Genomic DNA, 22,769 nt, shown 5'->3' on the forward strand with positions numbered 1-22,769 from the left:
CTAACTCTAGAACATACTTCCTCCTGACATGTCGATCTTGATGTTGTTCATTAAATAGCTGAGCTGTTCTATTCGCACATTTATTGTTCATAAAGTAAAGCGAAATGATATCTACCCTTTCCGCAATGGAATAAACCATAGTGTTTAATTTCCAAAAACAATTAAATAAACTACCAACCAACGCTTCCAAATAATACTAGAAAATAATTTGGATTCCACTAATTTTACGTTCATTCTGTGTGTATTCATTCTCTGTTCATTTCTGTTTTGTACAATTGTGTTCTTTTTACGGAAGTGATAACAAATTGCCAAAAATCAATGTAACGCAAGAAATACTAAATTGGCGTACTTAACTCGAATGACTGACATTTTTACCGTTACTAATTGTTTGTACTTAAGTTTCAACTTTAAAATCAAAATTCTTAATAAGTATTGAGCGGAATTATAAAATTTAAAGTCTGTTGAAAAGAGAATTGTAAGAGCTTTCAAAAGAACTATACTCAACCCCCAATGTCATTTAAATATTTTGGGGTGATGCTTACCCTTGCTTGGGGGTGAAAGTGGCGAAGTCAAAAATACCAGCAAAGAATGTCCCCCTTTAATCTAAAATCGACGGGTCTCAGCGTTTTTCTACAATCTTGACGCAGTTCCTGAAAATGGCTGTTTCGTTTTCATTTGGGCACCCTGTATGTATCTCTAAATATGTTTCCTTTTTTGAAGATGTTATAAAAATAATAATGACCATAATAATTTTTAATAGTATAGAACAGCCACTCAAATTCATTTCTCGCTAAATAAATGTATTTCTTAAAAATCTCGTAGAGAAATATTTATTACATGTGGTGAAACGATTGTTGTATAAAAGGCAACTTTGTAAGCATTGAGAAAGAGTCAAGTTTAACTTTAAGAGAAACCGCAAATATTACTTGTATGCATAAGGAGCAGCTAATGTGCTTAAGAAATTCATTTTTGTATTTACATCACAGTTAGCAGCTTTGTAGCAATGTAGGTACTGAATGAATTAGTGACGAAAATACCAAGGGTATTAAAAATTCATTAATTCAATAATAGTAATACTATTCTTGGTTACAATTTTTGAATACATAAAAATTGAAGTAACCAGAAAGTAAGTGAATCTCGATTGCGAATTATGTACCGGATGATTCAAATTGGTCGGTTTCCAAGGGTTACTGCAAATGTATCTTGATGGCACAAAACAAGTAAATGTAATATTTTTAGTTTTGACCACAACTTGGAACTGTATTTTATTTCAAAAACGGAAAGAGGGCCAAAAATGTATTCCAAAACGATATACTTTTCTTATTAATTTTTATATAGATTTACGGAAAATATAAAATTTTCAAAATACCAACGATCGGTTTTGAAAACATAGTTTAACATTATTAGAAGTGTTTATAAAAATTAAAAATGGTTCTTTACTCAAATGAAGACAAATACAATTTAATAAAATGTTTTAATCTAAGAAAGGAAAATGCAGACTTAGCAAGGGATCTCTGTTTTCTATTGTAGGTAATGAAATACGTTTGATATGCATTAAATTTTAAGGTATCCATATTTAAGAATTTTCGCAAAACTAAAATTTGACTTGAATGCTTACGGATCTTACACTATCAAGGAACAAAATTTACAACAGAGCTAACCGAGAAGAGCACGACGAAACCCTCATACCTCATAAAGATAAATAGAAGTAGATAGTGGTGTTAAACGGAATACAACCTTCAGAATACTCAAAAAATTATTATTTTTTCAAAAACTTTAGTACCATATTTTGAATAACACCACTAACAATAAGTCTTCTATTCTAGTTGTCTAGTTGATATAATTAGGATTTTGTCTTACGTGTAAAGAGCATCATTTTCTTACTCTTTGCGATTAGTCTTGCTGTAAATTTTGTTTAGTGTAAGATACATGAGTGTTCAAGTTATTTCAAATTTTTGGTAAATTCTTTAACTTGATCGTGATTTCTGTGGATTTAAATTGTATTTGTCTTCAATTGAGTAAAGATTCATTTTTGATTTGTGTCAATACGTTTCCAATAATGTTGAACGTTAAACTTAATTGTTTTCAAAGCCTTCTCAGTCATAAATCTTAAATCTCGTTTGCATTTTGAAAATTTTATATTTTCCGCAAATCTTCACAAAAAATAGTAGGTAAGTAAAGTATATATTTTTGGAATGCATTTTTAGCACTCTTTCCGTTTTTGAAATAAAATACAGGGTGTTCCATATAAAAAACACAAGTTGTGGTCATGTCACAAAAACTAATAATATTATCACATTTATTTTTATCCCATCGAATGAATCGAAAAAGTGCCTGTAAAATGTTCAAACAGTTTTAAGATGTCTTGAAAGGGAAACGAGAAAACGGCAGAAGTCGGTTTAGACAAAAATCGAGAAACGCCCTGTAGCTTGAAAATGGTAACAGATAGAGAGATGCGGTTTGCGCCATTGTTATTTTCTCAAGAAAAATGTTCTGGACTTGTCTATCAGATTTGCTCTATCTATGACTTAAATTTACTCTATTAGGGTGTTAAGCTAACTCAAACAATTTTTTTCCTAAAAACATCGTATCAAATGAGGTCAACCGATGTTCTTTGATACAAAAAATTTGGTATATAAAACTGATGATATTGTGGGAAACAACTACTACTTGCCCCAAGCATTGAACTATACCAACAATAGCTAGTAATTAAAAATTATCCAAAAATAAAAATAAAAAGTAATATGTCTAATTATTAGAAGTATCTTGTATTTTTGTTGTTCTAACATCACCTTTGACAAAGGCTAATTCTTATAACCATAGAAAGATCTTACTATTTCCACGTTTTATTTGGATCGTTTCTGCTGGTGATCTTAAGAAAACACAAAATCTAATCGTTTTTTTAGTTGCTTCCAGATTGGAACAAACGCATTTTTTTTCTAAACAGGTAGGTTTTCGAAACGTTAATAATTTTTTGAAGTCAGCGATGTGTAGTGAGGTGTGTTTTGTATTTTGAATTTGTTTTGCTTTTTTCAGTGTGTGATTTTTGGTTAGGCCAAATTATTATCGTAAAAATAATCCTTGATTAATTTGGGTTAGTTTAATTAATTTTTTAATTTTTTCTGGGAAACAATAAGAAAATTATGATTTTAAAACAGATGCACCGTTTTTAATTTTATTATTAATCCGTTCTACTTGCTATTAAGAAATGCTTTCTACAGTGAACGCCAGTGAAATGACATTCAATAGAGAGTATTTCAGTTTCAATTTAGTAAAAATTGGTTGAGATATACAAATTTAAAAATTAAATGTAATTTCTGAATTCTACTGATCCTGATACTTTTTTTAAATACACTCGTAGGTACGTCAGTTCAAAGAAAGTGAAATACTCTTCTTTTTTCCTATAAGCAATTATTTCTCGGAAACAATTTTGCCAGATCCAAATTGTTTATGTTGAAATGTAACACGAAATTTGTAATTCTTAATGCCATCATATAACAGTCTGGTCCGATCCCATTAGGGCCAGTTGTACAATCTCCTTCTGTCGTGATGAAACTGTATGGTGTAAAAGTCACGACTGCAGTCAGTTTGTAAGATTTATCCATACGTTAGCTCCTGATGTAATAGTAATAACTAACTTGACCTCGATTTTAAGAAAAAAATAAACTGATATAGAAAAACTCGTTCTATAAATAATAATTTGTAGTTTACTAGTTGTTGATAGTTTGTTGAACTTTCGATTTGAAGGCGACTGTATTATAAAGACAGTTTTATTTATTTTGTAGCAAGTTTGTTTATAATTTAAATGGGTTAATTGGGACATTTTCTAATATACTAGTAAATAAAAACAAAACTCAGTTAAAATTATACTAACCTTCGCTGTTTTCTGTGTTTGTACACTATTTACTAAAATATTTTTAACTCAAAAGTACTTTTAGATAAATACGTTAGGTAATATTCCTTTTTGTTTGTTCATAAAGACCGTTTTTTCAATTTATGCATTGCATCAATAATACCGTGTTGTAAATATACAACAATATCTTTATGTTGAAAATTCGTTTCACCATTTAGAAAGCAAACATTTAATAAGGTTTTTTGTATTCAATATATTCAATAGAATTAATATGTACCTACCATCAGTTGTAGTTTTATAGATCAAATCAATAATGCCTATTTAATATGCATACAACAGAATGAAGCAAATATAGGGAGTGCACATACTTTAAGGCAACACTGATTGAGTAAAAATAAGCAAAAATGTGCGAAAAAAATGTTTTTGAAAGTGGTGGATATACAGGGCGTGTATAATCTATAAAAATTAAACTACAGCTTACTGATGATATTTGTAACAGAAAAGTCGTATATGAAAAAGTTTTATCTTCGTGTTTTTTTTTTGTAAATTAAAGTTCATTTATTCAACGAAAATGAAGGCCGACCCTGTGTTATTTATTAAAAACTTTGGAAATGTTTTTTTTATGCGACCCGAGATGCAACCTTATAATTTAAGTAGTTAGGTTAGGTAGGAAGGTTAGGTTACATTGTCAAAAAATTTGTGCAATCGACTGATTTTGCATTTGTATTATTGAATTCATTATTCACTTAATTATTAAATATTAAGCATCGTCCATTGACCCATCAGTGTTAAAAAGTGAAAGATTCCAGACAGAACTTTTTATTTTGTAATTCCACGATAGTGACAGTGTAACTTTTATAAAGAAGTAAAAAATAAGAATAGCGTACATTAAAAACAAGATTCTTATTTCTTTTACAATGAACCGAGGAATCAATGCATTTACTATTTCCGAACTTGTCGATATGATGTTAGTGTATGGTGCAGCCGGAGAAGATGCGCTTGCAGCGACTAGGTTGTACCGGAAACGATGGCCACAACGTCACCTCCCCGTGTGCAAATACAGTTCTACAGCGCGTTCAGCGACTGCGAGATACAGGGAGTGTTATTCCTCGAGGAGAAGGACGTGATCAGCAAGTGAACCTTAATGTTGAAGATGCAGTGTTGGAAAGACCCCACAATTAGTACTCGACGACTCGCACAACAAGTAGGAACCTCACCTCGTACCGTACATCGCATCTTAAGTGAATTTCCATAATATGCACATATGAAAATTTTCAGGCGATTAATAGGCAATGTACTTATTGTAGGTCCCTATTTTTTTGAAGGACGACTAAATGGACCAACAAATGCTGACTTTTTGGAGAACCTGTTGCCTGAATTATTGGACGATGTGGCATTGCAAGTTTGGGCACCCATGTTTTATCTTCAAGATGGGGCTCTACCATACAGTACTCGAGAAGTAACGACACTGTTGAATTAAATGTTTCCTCAGCGATGGATTGGACGCTTTGGTCCTGTGCCGTGGCCACCTCGGTCACCCGATCTAACTCCAATGGACTTTTAACTTTGGAATCACTTGAAGTTATTGGTTTACAATACTCCAATTGCGAAACCGTATACTTGAAGCTGCTGATACAATTAGGGGAATACCTGGAATTAGGGAAAATATTCTCCAAAATTGGGTGCGTCGGTGCCATGCCTGCATTCGCGTTAATGGGGATCAATTTCAACATTTTCTCTAGAAATGGTAGGTTTTATTTAATTTTATTCCATATTTTAAAGGAGTTTCCTTAGTGCACGCAGTTGGCAACTACAGATGCTTGCGGATGTGATTTTCTTTGCGAACTCTTGCAGTAACAACAATGCATTTAAGATAGTTTTTTTTTAAATATCTATTTTTGTTAGTTTGTACTTTTGCATTCAAAGATTCCCAAAAAATTGAGAAGTATCTTTCTATCTTTCAACGACGATTTGTTTACGCGACTGGCCTACAACACGTAGCTCATCGTACAGCGCACAGACAGGACCGTTCCAGAGAAAATAATTTGATCCATAATTGAACTTTAATTTACGAAAAAATAAACGCAAAAATAGAACATTTTCGTATAAGACTTTTCTATTAAAAATATCGTTAGGAAGCTGTGTTAATTTTTATAGATTATACACGCCACACCCCGTATGTACAGCCATATGTAAACCAGAATTTCTCGAAAATAATTCGTACTATCGAAATTAAATAAGAGTATCATCCTTTTCTCTTCAACGTCTGTCTTAGGATCAACTATTTCTAAAAAATTTGAAAGTTTCAAGAGAACAAAAGGTTGGTTATGAAATATTGAGTTTACAGCTAAAACTACCCCTCACGAAAAGCGAAGATTGAAATAATACTATGCAAATTAGTCCAGAAACTCGAAGTTTAAGTGCAAAATGTAAAAATGTAAAGAAGCTATCTGAAAGGACGTTTAAGATATTGTTAAAAATGTGATATCACTGTACTTTACTCTGACGTGAAGTTTGAGCGCGATCTGTCAAGTAGTTTGTTTACAGCTGTTAATTTTGTTGAACAAAGAGTTTGCCTAAAATTTTGTGCTACCAACGGAATTTCTTTTGCTGAATCGTTGAAAATGTTGGGAAAAACGTACCTACGGTAATTCAATTTTATCGAAAACTCAAGCATACGAATGGTACAAAGCATTCAAACATCGTCGAGAAGTGGTTGATGATTTGCCCGTTTCTGGTCTTGCTTTAATGTCTTCAACGGAGGAAAACATCGATAATGTGAAGGAAATGATGCTTGCAAACCGTCAATGTATGTAGTTTGAGAGACCTAGCATATGAACTAAGCATATCTCACGAGTTAGTTAGCAACTGGTTTCAAAAGAGCTGAATTTTTTTCGGAAAGAACATGTTGCTGAAGACATGTTTGAACGAGCTAATTCGGAATCTATATTCATGCAACGCATCATAATATGTGACGAGCATGGGTTTGATTTAACATTCAAACGAACCCACCAGCTTCGGAATGGCGTTTTCCTAATGAGTCGAAACCAAAAAAAAAACACGTCAAAGTCGATCAAGAATTAAAGTCATGTTGACTGTTTTCTATGACTCACGGTCAGAATTCTTTCCGGACGGAGAAACAGTCAACAAAGGATATTATTATCTGGACGTTATCAGGCGTTTGAGGGAAAGTATCTGCCACAAAAGACCAGATTTATGGAAGAACAGGTCTTGAATTTTGCACCAGGATAATGCACCATAACATAAAGCGGTAATTGTGAATGAATTTTTCAATAAAAACTCAACGAATGTCATCGAGCAGCTACCGTATTCGCCAGATATGACCCCTGCTGACTTATTCTTCTTTCCTAAACTCAAATTATCACTTCGTGGAACACATTTCGAGTCGATAGAAGCCATAAAACAAAAATCGCTGAAGGAGTTGAAGTTCATATCGGAATATGCGTTTAAAAAATGCTTTGACGACTGGATTGTTCGTTGAAGAAAGTATATTGCCTCAAATGGAGCCTATTTTGAAGTAGACAAAATACATTTTAATGATTAGGTAGTTGAATATATTGTGTTTTATTAACAAACTCCGCAACCTTTTTTGTCAGAAAGTATATCTATTTTATTTCCTCTTAAAAATTTAACTTAGTTTGCAGTTAAGTACAAGCTAATCTATGCCCTGATAATAAAATATAACACATGTAATCAATATTATTCCAAGTACCTGCTATTTATTAATTTACAAACATTTATTCATTAATTGTCCTATTTAAATAATAGCAGATGCCATAATATAATGTTCAAGGAGATTTACTTATTATAAAGTTATACTAACTAACTTCTTTCTATTGCTAATAACATTTTTTGGAATAAATATCAACTTTTTAACATGATAATGTTATTATATTTTCCCTATTATTAAATATTGTGAGACATATAATCGCAGTAACTACCTGTAAAAGGTTAATGATAAATACTCTATAATTTTATGTAAACACTAATAGTTGACGTTTTTTTCACATATTTGTTGACTAGGTCAAGTTAAAAATATTTAAAATTGTTACTAAACGTATAAAATTGTAAGGCGTATCAAACAATTTGAAGTTTAATTGAGAATGAAATCAAATATATTGCTCAATAACAGGAAAAACTAATAATTTAAGTATTTTTAGTACATTTTAACTCTTATCTATACAATGTGGAACAGCCAAATGGAATAAATTCAGTGTCTGTTATTGTGCATATTTATAAAAAATCCCGACACGTCGATTTTGGATTCTGAAATGACATCAACGTAAAAATTGTATCTTTACTTCAACCCCTTTCGAGTGGCAATTAAATAGGAAGTAGGGGCTAGTGATATCTCAATCTCAATAATAGTTGTCAGTGTTAGGTCTATTCTTTGAGTTTTGCTAACTGGAATTCCTAACAATTATTCACATGGTTGGTTACGGAGATAGAGAAGTTGCTCGCCTATTACAAGAAACATTTCCTGGTTATATCCCATGGTGCAATTAGCAAAAATGAACAGCAGTTTCGCGAGAATGGACATGTATGTCAGATAAAAAAGAAGCTTCCAATGCAATGAGTAATGGTACTGAATTAGATGTACTGCTTGAGTTTGAAGAAAACTCACATAGTCGACAAGCAGCTTCCTCATCGAATGTTTCCCATTCCTCGATTATTCGCGTATTAGAAAAAAGCAAAGTGCATCTCTATAAACTGATTCCACCTCAAGAGCTTAATGAGGACGATTTTGGCAGAAGAACGTATTTTTGTGCAAAGGTTATATAACAATGTTATCCAGCTAGTTAATGTTTTACTCTTCACAGCCATATTAATCTTCAAAACTCTCGCTACTGGGCCAATGAAAATCCTCATTGGAATTACATACCTGTACATACGCAAAATCCTGAAAAGGTTAATGTTTAGGCGAGGCTAGCTGGAGACAATGTCATTGGTCCCTTTTTGATTCATGGCAATTTGGATGGAGATAATTATTTAATTCTGCTCCAAAATAGTGCCAACTTTGGCAAACTTATCAATATAATGCTCAAGCAAATCTACAATACTTCGACTACCTACATTTTCAAACCGTTGGGAGGATCGCTAGAATGGTCAGCACATTCTTCTGATCTTACACCCTTAGATTTCTTTTTATGGAGATATCTGAAAAATATGGTATACAAAACTGTCACGCGACATAGCTGACTTGAGAAGAAAAATAACGGTTGAGGTTAGGTCGGCCACTCCTCGGATGTTGGAAAACGTTAGAAGATATTTTATTTACGATTAGAATGCTACCAAGGTTCTATTTCAATCACTTTGAACATCTCCTATGTTGAAATAAAGTTTTTTTTTAGTTTGCTGTCGGAAATTTCGTCAAGCAGATGAATTGATTATTTTTTACAATTAAATTTTACAGTAAATATGAAAACTATCGCATTTTATAGTAGAGAATGAATTTATTGATTAATTTTTTTCTTTGCAGGATGTTATTCCGTTTGGATGTTCCATACTGTTGATAGGATATACTATATCCAGATCCAATAATATTTCCATAGGTAGGTATATATTATTTATGAGTTAATAAAAGATAAACGTATTGAATTGATGCAACAGAGTTTGTTTACTACTAATTAAAAAATGAAGGTTATCATGTAAAATATGCGAGAATTATGGAAGAAGATATTATTTTCTTAGGGATTTTGAAATTAAAATCGCCGCTAAGTATACTTAACGGCCATTTTAATTTCAAAATTGCTATTATAATAGACGCACATATTAAATAACAATTAGTGTATGTAAATATATCTTCATTTAGGTTTTTAGTACATAACTATAATATTATTTCCATTACTTATATTTGATTAGTTTGTAGGTAGTAAAAAAACTATTTTCTACCTTTATACAAGTAATTAACACTGACTTAATACCTCTTAAGAAATGTAAAAAGTTATAGTTTAACTATCGTTGTTGTCACTGCAATATTGTATTACCATTCTGAAGATATTTTTTGTATAATTATATACAACTGTATCTATCGATTAAAATAAAGATTGTTATATTAAACCGTAATATTTTTCCGGGTACTGGTTACTTTCTTACATAATTCCACTTATTCACAAACCGTAGTGTAATACCCTTGATGTAGGTCAAGTTTACATCTCACTGCTGACTTCGTTTCAAGTAAAACTTTTAATTTCATAGGACTAATTACATTCAGTATGCTAATTTTCATTTAAGAATTACTAAATCTAAAGCGCTCGAAGCCTCAACGTGGGTAATTTATTTAGGATAATAATAATTAATTTACTCTGCCTCTGTTCGAAAGGTGGGTAAAGTCCATAAATTAAAGATGTAAGTGAATGGTAGATAGTCTTAGACTCGGGGTATGGGTATTTGACTTTTCTATACAAAATTTGTCGTATAACTACACACAACAAAAATTGAGTGTTAAACTTTACATTGAAAAAACAAAAGTGGTTGTGGTTCCTATTTATTCTACTCTCACCAGAGTAATAAGTAACAGTTTCTTGTTAGTTCAGTTCAGTAATTCACCATCGTTACATCATTATTACATGACAAATTATTCTGGGTAAAAAATGACACTCATCAAATCATATGAGATACAATTTTGCACTCAGATATTCAAATATAAGACAGTATTTTCGAATTACTTGATGAGATCGACTTTATCGTAAATAAATTTTGTTTCTACAGTAATTTCGTCACCTAAAATGTTCAAAAAACTTTGTCAAAAATTATGAAATATCTTTAGGTTTTTGGTTACTTTACGTCCATCTATTTCAGTCTGATACAAAAAATTGCTTGCTTTTTCCTCTTTCATGCGATGTACTACATGTCGCCTTTATCTTTTATACTTATTACATTTTTTCTAATTTTGGTATCAAAAATGTAGATTAATGTAGAAATTGTTTTAAACATGTCAACTATAAAAAACCTAATGAATTTAATGAATGTACCTCTGTTAAGCAAAGAATCTGCAATATTTGGCACCCATAATAGATTTTAGATTTTGGCCATCCATTGTTATAAAAACTAGATACATCTTCTCTCTTTCTTTCTTGTCACCACCTACAGAACCCTAATTTCCTTTATCTTCTTCACTTTGTCACAAACATTTTTCACCTTATAACACTTGAAATCATTTGTTTGCAACTATCCTTTTTTACAGTGTAGTTTACTTCAATCTCTCACTGTTTTGCTAATTGTTCCTATTTATATAATTTAAATTTCTGTTAACATTTCCTATTTTATTAACAATAAACGATTTGTTAAATGATGACAATACTGTGATAACATATTTGTTTTCATAGTGTGCTACATTTAGCTTAAGTTGCTTTGTCTGTGCAAGAACAATGTTGAAGGTTCAGTTTTCTCTAAAGTAAAAAACCAATATTATAATAATGTGCAAAGAAATTCTGTATTTTTCTTAAAAGAAGTACATTATATTTATTATATTTTTTGTGTTGACGTGTCTATAACAATTTCTATGTTAACACAAACATGTCTACATTTTTTATACCAAAATTATAAAAAATTACATATGATGCTTTAAAAATCTGTTTACGCTATGTGAAAAATATCAAATTTGCTATGAAATTTTATTAAAATAAGTTTTCTCTCTTTCTTAAAATAAAAAAGTCAGACGACCCTAAACTTTCGGTACTTTATGATTACTCACGAAGTTGGCCGTGGATCTCAAATTTGTTTTTTCGAGCATAAATTCATAAAAAAATGCAACAAAAACATATGAAGATTTTTGATGTACGTAGCATATTAATAGTCCAATTAACTAAGCCTTTAAATCGAAATTTTGCCAACTTGGCTGAATTTTTGATATGAGTTAGTTTAAGGTATATTATAATAATAAGTGAGAGTAATTTTTTGTTCAACCCCCGGCCAAGGGTGGAAAAAGATAAAACAAAGGGCTTTTTCAAGATAACTCAAAAAGGGTAAGAGCTAGAAAAAAAAGTTTTTCATGAAAGTTGTAAAGCAGACAATTCTACATAAAAATGGCCTCTTAACTTTTTCTTGTACTATTACAATTAACAGAGTTAGGGAGGCTAGAAGTTAAGGGAAGATTTCAGAAATTTAAAAAAAATCATAACAAACAGAAAAATGATTGAATTTTGTAATTTTTTTTTTCAATCTGCTCTAAAATATGTAACTTTTCTTTTCAGAGAAATAGATATATTTTTTAATTTTTAATAAGAAAGTTATAACAAAAAATCAAATTTTTAATCGTTAATTTTAATGATTTAACAAAATTAAATTTCTGAAATCTTCCCTTAACTTCTAGCCTCCCTAACTCTGTTAATTTTAATAGTACAAGAAAAAGCTAAGAGACCATTTTTATGTAGAATTGTCTGCTTTACAACTTTCATGAAAAACTTTTTTTTCTAGCTCTTACCCTTTTTGAGTTATCTTGAAAAAGCCCTTTGTTTTATCTTTTTCCACCCTTGGCCGGGGGTTGAACAAAAAATTACTCTCACTTATTGTTATAATATACCTTAAACTAACTCATATCAAAAATTCAGCCAAGTTGACAAAATTTCGATTTAAAGGCTTAGTTAATTGGACTATAAGCGAAAAGCATAGGAGTAACCCTCTTATAGTAGGCAGCCTGTATTGTATAAAGAAATTTCCTAGGAATTCCGTTTGCATTTCTCAGTTAAACAATTCCATTTTATGGTGTTGGTTTTGTAAATTGATGTCGTTACAGAGCATTTACAAAATTTTTCTTGAAAGAAAATAACCATTCGGAACGCAGAGAGAGAGAAATTTTTAGTGTTCCAGTTTTGTTGCTGCGCTATTGCTCGGTAGATATCAGTTCTTGCCTCAATTCAGTCGATCAATTTTCCACGGGCGTACAAGTGATTTTTGAAAAACTGGTAATAGTAACATGTTTTTTTTTTTTTCGTGGACATATCACAGTTGTTTAGATCAATTGTAAGCCCACCTAATTGTAGTAAAACTAAAATAACAATGTATAAATATGACTTGGGTAAATTGCATTAATTTTAAGGAAGTGTGTCCAATAGTTCTTCTTGTGTAAAGTTTTAATTCTTGCGTTATTTAATAGTCACCGAATAGAAATGACATTTTTATTAAAACATTGTTGTTTATATACAACGACACCTACATTATTGTTAATAATTAAGTTACGAAACATAATAAAATACCAGCAATATTTCTTATTAAGATTTGTTGCCCAAATTTTAGGAATAAATTTGTACTTATTTATATTATTATTATAACATCTTGTGAAAGACGTAAAACTTGTAGAATTTCCTAAAACATTCTGTCACATTAAAAAGAGAACGCACTGTTAGTGGTCAAATTTAAACAATTTCTCTTGAGCTGCGTCTAACTATACGTTCTACGTAATAAAAGTAGGTAAGTATTAATCAATTATGGTTAAACTTACGTAAATCTTTCGAAGAATCAACTCATTTCCGTTATAGGATAGGGATTTCGGATCTCGTGGTGGGTCTGACGTCGGCACATTTGCTGTTACGGTAGTCAGACAATACTGAGTGGGAAATGGTGATTTGGACGTTAAGCATTCTTCAAACTGTCCGAACTGGAATATGCTGCCTCTTAGTATTCCGGTTACCGATTTGGCAGTAGCATCGTACACTGAAAGAAAAAAAAATGTTTATAAATACACTGTCATTGGATATACAAGACTATAAAACAGTTAAGGTCTAGAGGCTTAAAAAATTGTTCAGCGGCAAAAAACGATGTTTAACAGAACAAAATTAGCAACAGAGGCTCAACTTTTCTCTTGGATTTGCCTATAGGGATATTTTGTTGAAAGGGCACTAAATGAAAATGGTCGAAAGATGTTGGACTTCTACCAAACAAATAACTTGTTCATAGGTAAACTTTTTCAAGCCAACCATTTCAAGTTAAATATACTTGTGGCAGAATAACGAAAAGCGAAAAATCTCATCGACAAGAAATAAACAACATACAAACAATGGCATAAGCCGAATTTGGAACCCAACAAAGATTAGTGATAGCAGCGTTGAACCAAAAAGATGAAGATGGAATAGGAAATAAGAATTACAGCAGAATAAATATAAATGATGCATCATATTAGAAGGGCTTATCAACAGGGAACAAATAAGACGGTACAGAATCTAAAAAGAAAAATAGAGAGTTAAATTGAGGAAATAGCTTGGAAGCATGTCAAACAAACAAAAATAGATGGAGGTAAAGAAGAATACGTAAAAACGAGAAGAAGAGTCACGATAGAATTATAAAACTCGAATTCGAATACATGGAGGAAATTTGGAAAGGAAATTAGTAAAACATATGATATACATAAATGGAGAAAAATTTGAAACGAAGGAAAGGAAATAGAAGTGTGGGCAACTATTACGAGGTAAATTTAGATAACAGGTACTAGGAAGAGATACAGGAGATGAGGTATAGAGGTAAGAATTACGCTGTGAATAAATAATAATGAGGGACCTAGAAGAAAATTTACGAAAGACGAAAATAGGGCAAGCGTACGGATGGGATGATATAGACCCAGAAATGATAATATTCCTAAGGCACAAAGGCAAGCAGTGGCTTCTAGACATACCTAATGAATCATGGTCTAGAGAAAAAATACCAAAGCAATGGGAAGAAAATTCCAAAGCACCAATCTATGAAAAGGGAGAACAGAATAATTGTAACTATATAACAATATGTCTATCCTCCAGCCGCTTAAGACAAAGGATATACCTATAATAGCTGCAACAAACCTAACAAGCAAACAAACTAAAAGTGATTAGAAGGGGAATAACTTTATCTAACTTTCGACTCAATCAATAGGCAATTAATATTGAAAGCCCTAGAAAAATTAAAAGTAGGAGGAAGACTTACAAAAATCAGCAAGAGCATTTACAAAAAGCAAGACGAACGGTACAAACAGAAAGAGAGATATTTATTTCATTTAATATAGATACAGAAGGGAAGTAGGGAGATAGCCTGAGTCTTTTACTATTTATAATAACCATGGATACAGTTTTAAAAAGCGCAAGCGAAAGTACGAAATGACTTCAAACAACTATAGGTTATAGAAAACTCTTATCGATATAAATCGATAGCCTAATTAATGAACGCAGATGATATACTTTTAATGGTGACTCAACATGAAAGTTTAACATTTGGAAGGAAAAGAAAATTTAGAGGTGGTGATGAACACGAAGAAAAGTAAAATTATGGTGGTGAATAATAGAAAGTAGAATTAAGACAACATAAAGATAGAAAAGACAGATAGAGTCAGAGCAATATGGTCAATAGAAGCGAGGAGAACAGCGAGAAGACGAAGAGGTAGACCAAGGAAAATCTGAGAGAAATGAATAGAGGAAATAGGTGCGAAGAAAGTGAAAATATTATAGGAAATGAGGAAGCTCACAAAGACCCAGAAGTAAGGGATTAGATGAAATAGACATCCAACACCCTGATAAGGATATTAAGGACCTGAAAAAAAAAAAAATAAGAAGAATTTTGGAAGTGAGAATTGGTTGTTTGTGGATAAATATGGATTTATTTACTCTTAAAACATTTTTCCAAGTTTATAAACATCCTATAATATGATAATTTTTTCAACTTTTTTTTAAGACATAGTGTAGTTAATTTATTTGTGTTGGTTATTCATTTTTGGTACAAACTGAACTGATGAAAACACTATTTTGGTCTCTCATTCTTGCGAATCCTGAATCAAACACACATGTATTTATTTGACATTTGGTATAAACGGTACGAACAATTTCATATCCATCGCCACTTTATACACTCGCATGTATAATGAAATACTCTTAGTTTATGCAATTCTAAATCAATCTCACTGGCACTAATGGCTAAATCGATTTCAAACAAAACAATGCAGGTGACAGTGGTGTCGAATTGAGAATAAACGGTACACAACTTTACGGTAAGGATGTCGTAAATATCTTGCATTGCATGACTGTGTATTTCAAATATGTGACTCGGTGTATTACCATACACCTACGTACTAATTTCGAAGACGACCTGAACGTCGACTATACAACAGCAAAGAATTCTTCGTTTTATTACATAAGTTTGTCGTTTGTCCCGGAATTTTCTTAGACGCTGGCACTTAAAAGCATCTTAATTGCCTAACTTAGAACATTGATTAACGCAACATCGTAGTATTTCATAGTTTTAAAACTAAATAATTAATTATAGTAGGAATTTAATTTTGTTGTGGAAAACATATTTAAATTTATTCATTTCTCTTTTAGTGAAATATTTAAATATAGTATTTAATTTTTGTAGTAAATAGATTTTAGCTTTATATTAAAGGCTTTTGGTCAGGTTAATAGTGGACAATAAAGCTAATGTGTTTGGTTAACACAATACTTTTTATAAATTTACAAAAATACTAACGAACAAATTCCATAAGTGGTACATGTAAATAGTGTCATTATTTATTATATTTATTACTACTATTAGTATTAATACAGTGATTAAAGAAATATTGAGCTCAAACATTTTTTTTGAGTGGCTCAAAGTCGCTTATGTGTTGCAAAGCTTTTCTGCATGGTCGTGTATATCAATTGTTATAGATGTATGCACAAAGGATTAGTTGCAGTTACCCACAATTCAAATAGTAGCCGGAAGCACGGCACATGTTTTCACAACTTAGAAATGTCAATCCAAGTTAATACATGTAAAAATTGACAGAAATTAATATTATATTTAAAATACTTCCGTAAGAAAAAAGAATACTTTATACAGTAATTAAGTACGAATTTCTGTAAACGCGAAAAAGTGTGACCGCAGAAAAAGTATAGTGTGCAACTTTTGCAGAAATGTTAATTTCTTATTCATTTGGATTAAGTACAGCATTTTGCTATGGTGCGTGACACAACTTTTTCAAATTAATCAAAAATTAATACTTTTTGCACTAGGTATACTATTTTACTATGTAGACCCTAAGAATGCGCATATGTAGTATTTATTTGGAAATATAACTTGAAATTGCTAATCTTAATTCTGCTGCAATTTTGATTATTTGCCATTTTCTTAAAAATTGTATTGGAATTCTTCTTATCTTTCACTTCCTGGCATACTGCGAGTCTTTTAGTTGTCTTTTTGTCATTCAGAAAAACTAATAGAATAAAAAATAAAATTATATAAGAAATTGAAAATATACTAGGTACTATAGTTACTGTTAAATTTTGGAATTTATATACGGGGTATATTTAATAACTTCACGATGTGTATTGGATCATTTTAGGCCAAAAAGACTGAAATAAATGAAAGGTCAAAAGTCACTGCTTTCTGAGATGCAACTAAAAGCAACAACTAGCTCAGTTAATATACAGGGCGTTTTCAAAATTAGACAGGATTTTAAATGGTAAGTAGAACGCATTAATGATAAGCATTTTTAATAACTAAAACCGCTGAAACTGCAAAACGGTGCTTAAAATTACTAATAATTAAAACTTTTGTTACTTTTTGAGAACCTATGGAATCTTCCTCTACATAAAAGGATGAGAATCAGCGTTTCTAAAAATATGTCTTCGTGTTATTGTGGTAAATTAGTACATATTATTATATAACATATATTCTTTTTGCAAAAATATGTCTCTCAATTGACTTTTTGCACTTCGATGTAATTACTTTTCTATTATTTTCTCTAAGCTTGTAAATATATCAACCAGTGACGGATATACCAGAAGGTGCTGTCAATGGAAATCTTAAAATTTCAGACCACTGATAGTTTTGGAAATTCAATTTTTAATTATGATCAAAAGAATAAAAATGTATTACATTTTATTGGAAAAAACGAGTCATTTCCGTGTTCTCAGTTTTTAAAATTTAAAATTAGCATATCACACAATTGATTCAAATTAAAACACCTCTAAAATTAATCGATTAACAAATTATATGTATTTTTTGTTCAAAATTTTATATTCGATAGTGTATAACTATCAAAAGTTCAAATAAAGGATTGCTTTAAATATTTAAATTTTTTTAAAATTGTACCCCACGCTGGTAGAATTATCTACATATGATATAAAATCATATATGGAACAAAACATTTCTCTAAATATGTTCGTAAAACAAGTTATTTTCGATTTGCACAACCAAGTAGTAAAACAATAATTACTTCTTAAATAAAACAGTAAACTCGATTAGGAATAAAATGATCTTATCGAATTTCTAGAAAATTCAGAGGCATAGAAGTTCTGGACTTTTCAATGTCCTAAATTTTAACCTTTATTAACTAAGTAACGAGCGTTCAAATAAAAACGTGGTCGAAGTTGGCTCTGACACATTGGACGTAGGGAGTAGCTTATAGCGACCAACTTAACCTCATTTCTCAACCAGCTGTCAGTTTCAATAACGTTAATGACTATATAACTTTATTTTAAAGAATAATCGTGATAACAATAACAAACAATTAAAGGAGCTGCGGAAAGTGTCCCCATCCTTGTTATAACAATAAATTAAAGCAGCTGCTGAAAGTGTCCCCCTCCTTGTTCCAAGCACTTTTCACACCTGTTCCTCAAAGAATTAAAGACATTTTCTAAGATGCTCGGGGTATTGTTAATTTCACGAATCTTGTCTATAAGTCGAGCCTGCAGATGGTTTAAATCAGGAATATGCAGTTCAAAAATAGTGTTTTTAAGGTAAGGCCACAAAAAGAAATCACACGGCGTAATATCACATGACCTCGGTGGAAATTCATGTCCAGCATTGAGACTTTTTAGTCGATTTTAGAAAACTTCCCTCAACATATTCATCGTCTCGCCTGCCGTATGTGCCCTTGCGCCATCTTGTTGAAAGTAAAAGTTTGTAATTTCGTTTTCTTCCAGCTGGTTAACAAAAGGAGCGATAATTTCTTCTCTATACCTTTGCGCAGTAAGAGTACCATTAAAAAAAATAGGTCCATAAATCCTCCTTCGATTGAGAGCACACCAAACTCCAATTTTTTGAGCGTGTAGAGGGCCCTCGACAAAAAAGTTATCTGGTTTTTCAGAAGACCATATTCTCATATTCTGTGAGTTTACGTAACCACTTAAATGAAACCAGGCTTCATCAGAAAAAAAGGTGATATTATGAAGTTCACCGTAGTTGTTTAAAAACCATTCACAAAATACAGCCCGTCGCGGAAAATCAACTTCATGAAGTTCTTGCTGACAAGTTAAACGATAGGAGAACAAACGCAAATCTTTTTTTAACACTGTGTGGCAGGTACCGACTGATACTCCCACCATTTGTGATAAAAAACGTACAGAAGTTCTTGGCGCATTTTCCATTATTTGTTGGACATTTTCTTTTAATTCTTCAGTCCGCTTTTTAGATCGGCCGCTTCCTTCTTTTCTTATTACACTGCCCGTTTCACGAAAAACATTAACACAACGCTGAACTGCACTTTGAAAAATTTTGTACTCAACAACGCCGGGAAATTGATTTTGAAATTCTATGAAACATTCCTCAATAGAATACTTCCATATTCCATCAATCTTGCGTCCATTTCTAAAGTAGGACTCTATGATAAACACTTTTTGTTCTTGAGACACTATTTTAAACGCTTTTTAAAACGAAAATATTCAAATTGATAGCGGCGATATAGCGCTTTGACAGATGACGTTTAAGTTCATTTGCTATACGCTACACCCTACGTCCAAATTTTCAGAACCAACTTGACCACGTTTTTATTTGAACGCTCGTTATATTATGTAAACCAATAACCCACGATTCATTATTCTGTATAAAACATATTCAAATATATTTGAAACAATGTCCCTTCCTTATTTTTTAGATGATTTCTATGATTCTATGCTCACACAGACTATGTCCATGGTGAAAAAATTTCGAACGAATTTTGCAAATTGAAAAAATAAAATAAAGCTTGCTGACCTTGAGATCTCGAAAAGGCTTGTAACTACATGTTCGTGAAAACATCTTTTTCCATAATTAACTGTAGACACAAATATGCATTTTTCTCATATTTGATAAAATTAAATTGTCTTTGTAGTTATATGTACACAAAGTTGCGTCGCTACAATATTTGAACATCGATAAATTGACGTCCGGTATTTTATTGCTGAAATGTGAAGGGAAAGGCAGTAGAAAAGGTCTCTCATCTGGTGAGTCAATTTTTTTTATTAGCAACAATATATTGGAAAAATTGTTAATTTTAGAGAAATTTGTTCAATAGACGAAATATGCGTAATAAAAAGACCTACGAAATGCCACCTGATAGATTAAAATCGGATAAATTGTTTAAAAGTTACTGCAAAAAAACAAAAAAATGTGGAAAAACAGCATTTTTTAATATCCATAACTTGGTTGTTATTTGTTGGAATTTTATAAATATGCCTAAAAGTTGTGAGTATTGTTCTTCAAAACTATACGAAAGATGGGCGCTGTGAGCCTAATTGGCTAAACAATCACACTTTTTATAATTAAATATTGTGAATGGTTTTGAAAATAATCTAAATGTTTATAAAAAAAAAGTAAAAAATATGTTTTAATGTAAAAATTGAAAGGGACCCTGGCAATAAATCAAATTTCCATTTAAATACAAAGCTAAGTTTGGTTTTCAGCTTTAAAAATATACTTTCTAAACCTTTGGGAGAGACAAAAAGGTTAAAGTTACGCATTTTCGCCCTTGACGGGATAGAAATAGAATTTTGCAAATACTATTGTGCCCACAGCGCCCATTTTTGGGACAGTTCTGAAGAACAATAAAACACAACTTTTAGGCATATTTATAAAATTGTAACAAATCAATGCCATGGATAATTATTAAAAAATGCTGTTTATGTCACGTTTTTTTAAGTTTTTTGCAATAACTTTTAAACAATTTATCCGATTTTAATCTATCAGACGACATTTTGTAGGTCCTTTTATTGCGCATATTTCGCCTGGTCAACACTTTTCTCTCAAATCAATAATTTTTCCAATATATTGGAAAAACTGATTTTCGGCCAAATTGTTAAAAAAAACAATATAGTTAAAGAAAAAATCTCACTCACCAGATGAGACACTTTTTCTACTGCCTTTCCCTGCACATTTCAACAATAAAATAGCGGACGTCAATTAATCTATTTTTTTTTTCGTCCATTTACTGCTATAGCGACGCCTCTAATACTTTGGTGTACTTTTAAGATGAAAAATTTGAAAAAACTGTAAAATTGTTGTTTGTATAATAAAAAAATATTGTGCTACCCGTAAGTTCATTTTTTATTTTACAACATTCTCCCGAAATGTTTTCTCATAAAAGTTATGAGGGCCTTGAAATCATCCCCTAAAAAAGGCTTGTTATCAAAATACGACCAATTTAATTTTCACAAGTTATCACTAGGATATATTTATTAAAACATATTTTTCCAACATTCATTTTTATTTTCTGTTAATGGCTTGTACATAGACATTATTTAGGTATAAGTTTCTTAACTGACGAAATAAAAACGTAAGATAAGGTAAGATAAAATCAGTTAAAAATTTGATTCCTTCACATCTTATACACACAATGAAATGGGTATATAGTTTTTAAATAATATGTCATATTAAAAATACATGTATGGCACCTTATAGAAATGATTAAAATGATTTTCCATGCTCCTATCTTTATTATCAAAACGTTTGTGATATTTTCTCTATGAAACTTAAGCTAAAACCGAATATTCAGTATTAATTTGTTACAATGAAATTAAAAACAAATATATTTAGTTCGACTTTCATGGAAAAAATAATGTTTCATTAATTTGTACCCAATTTGCGACGCCTTCCGTAGATTATTTCCTCAAAAATTTAGAAAGTTTCCAATCAGCATCGTTCCGAAATAATACCTCTCCCGCAAAAAACGCCTTGTAATATATTTCCAACAAAATCATTACTTAAACCTGTTTATAATTCAGAGAGAATTTTTATTTCAGCCGTTCACTGTACATGTTTCAGTTATATAACTCGACATTTAAATGTAACCTACATAGTCCCGAACGCGTTGCACCAATTACTTAAAAGTTTACAAAAAAAATTTCACAAAAACGTAAAAATCTCAGTAGAGCAGGAAAAAACCTAGTGTGCCGTTCGAGAAACAATTGATAGACACTTACTCTCATAGGCCCAGAGACTCTGATTCTTCAGGTGTTCCAGGTACAGCCTACTGTGTTCCCTGCAAACGAAGTTGTTGGTATCGACGATTCCCACTGGAAGTTCGGGGAACAAATCGAAGTTGTTCTTGGGATATCCATCTTCTTCGGCGGACACCAAGAGCGCACAGCACGCCGCGAAGAGAACTGTCGTTAACATTTCTTGGCCGACTCCAGGGAGCGCAAGAGAAATGACTATCACCGTGGGTTACTGAAAGAGTTTATACGACGTTGTTCAGTGATTTTTAGCATGAGGCTGCCGTGGCGTAATTTCGTCCTTCGGAGGAGCCGCCTTGTAGGAAAACCTCGACGAGGGTTCGGGATGCCACTACCGAGGATGTGCTCTAGTACGCGTGTGTGTGTGAAAAATGTAGAAAGTTGATGAATGGTGGAATCTAGTTCCTGGTGGTATGTTACCTAATGCAGATCTCATTAAAAAACGTAAGGATTCAGGCAAGGATGATAGTTCAAATTTTTAATATATGTGTATACCTAAATACAGGGTGTCCGGAAAGGTCATGTCAAAAATGACGGGGTGTATAGACGAGGTCAAAATAGATGCAGTGCCTCATATAAAATTTTTTCCTATAGGGCTTCGTTGTGGAATTATTCGCCTTCAAAGAAAGAAGTTTGAAAAACAAATTCCAATTATAACTTCTAAGCCGTTACTATGACAACAATGAAATTTGGGCAATTAAAGTAACTCATGGTAATGTTCATTTCCAAGTATAAACTGATATTCAATA

General features: G+C 31.6%; 1 protein-coding gene across 1 annotated transcript in view; it reads right to left on the bottom strand.

Annotated features, from left to right (window-relative positions):
* LOC108917502 (nose resistant to fluoxetine protein 6-like) overlaps positions 1 to 22,183 on the bottom strand; it is a 35,454-nt gene extending 13,271 nt beyond the window's left edge. The window contains exons 1-2 of the mRNA XM_018724131.1: positions 21,988 to 22,183; positions 13,317 to 13,528 (exon numbers count right to left, since the gene is read on the bottom strand). Of these exons, the coding sequence (XP_018579647.1) occupies positions 13,317 to 13,528; positions 21,988 to 22,183 (408 nt within the window). The remainder of the gene's footprint in view (positions 1 to 13,316; positions 13,529 to 21,987) is intronic.
* Between the last annotated feature and the right edge of the window lie 586 nt (positions 22,184 to 22,769).

This window comes from Anoplophora glabripennis, unplaced genomic scaffold, assembly GCF_000390285.2.
Source record: "Anoplophora glabripennis isolate ALB-LARVAE unplaced genomic scaffold, Agla_2.0 scaffold57, whole genome shotgun sequence".
Taxonomy (NCBI): domain Eukaryota; kingdom Metazoa; phylum Arthropoda; class Insecta; order Coleoptera; family Cerambycidae; genus Anoplophora; species Anoplophora glabripennis.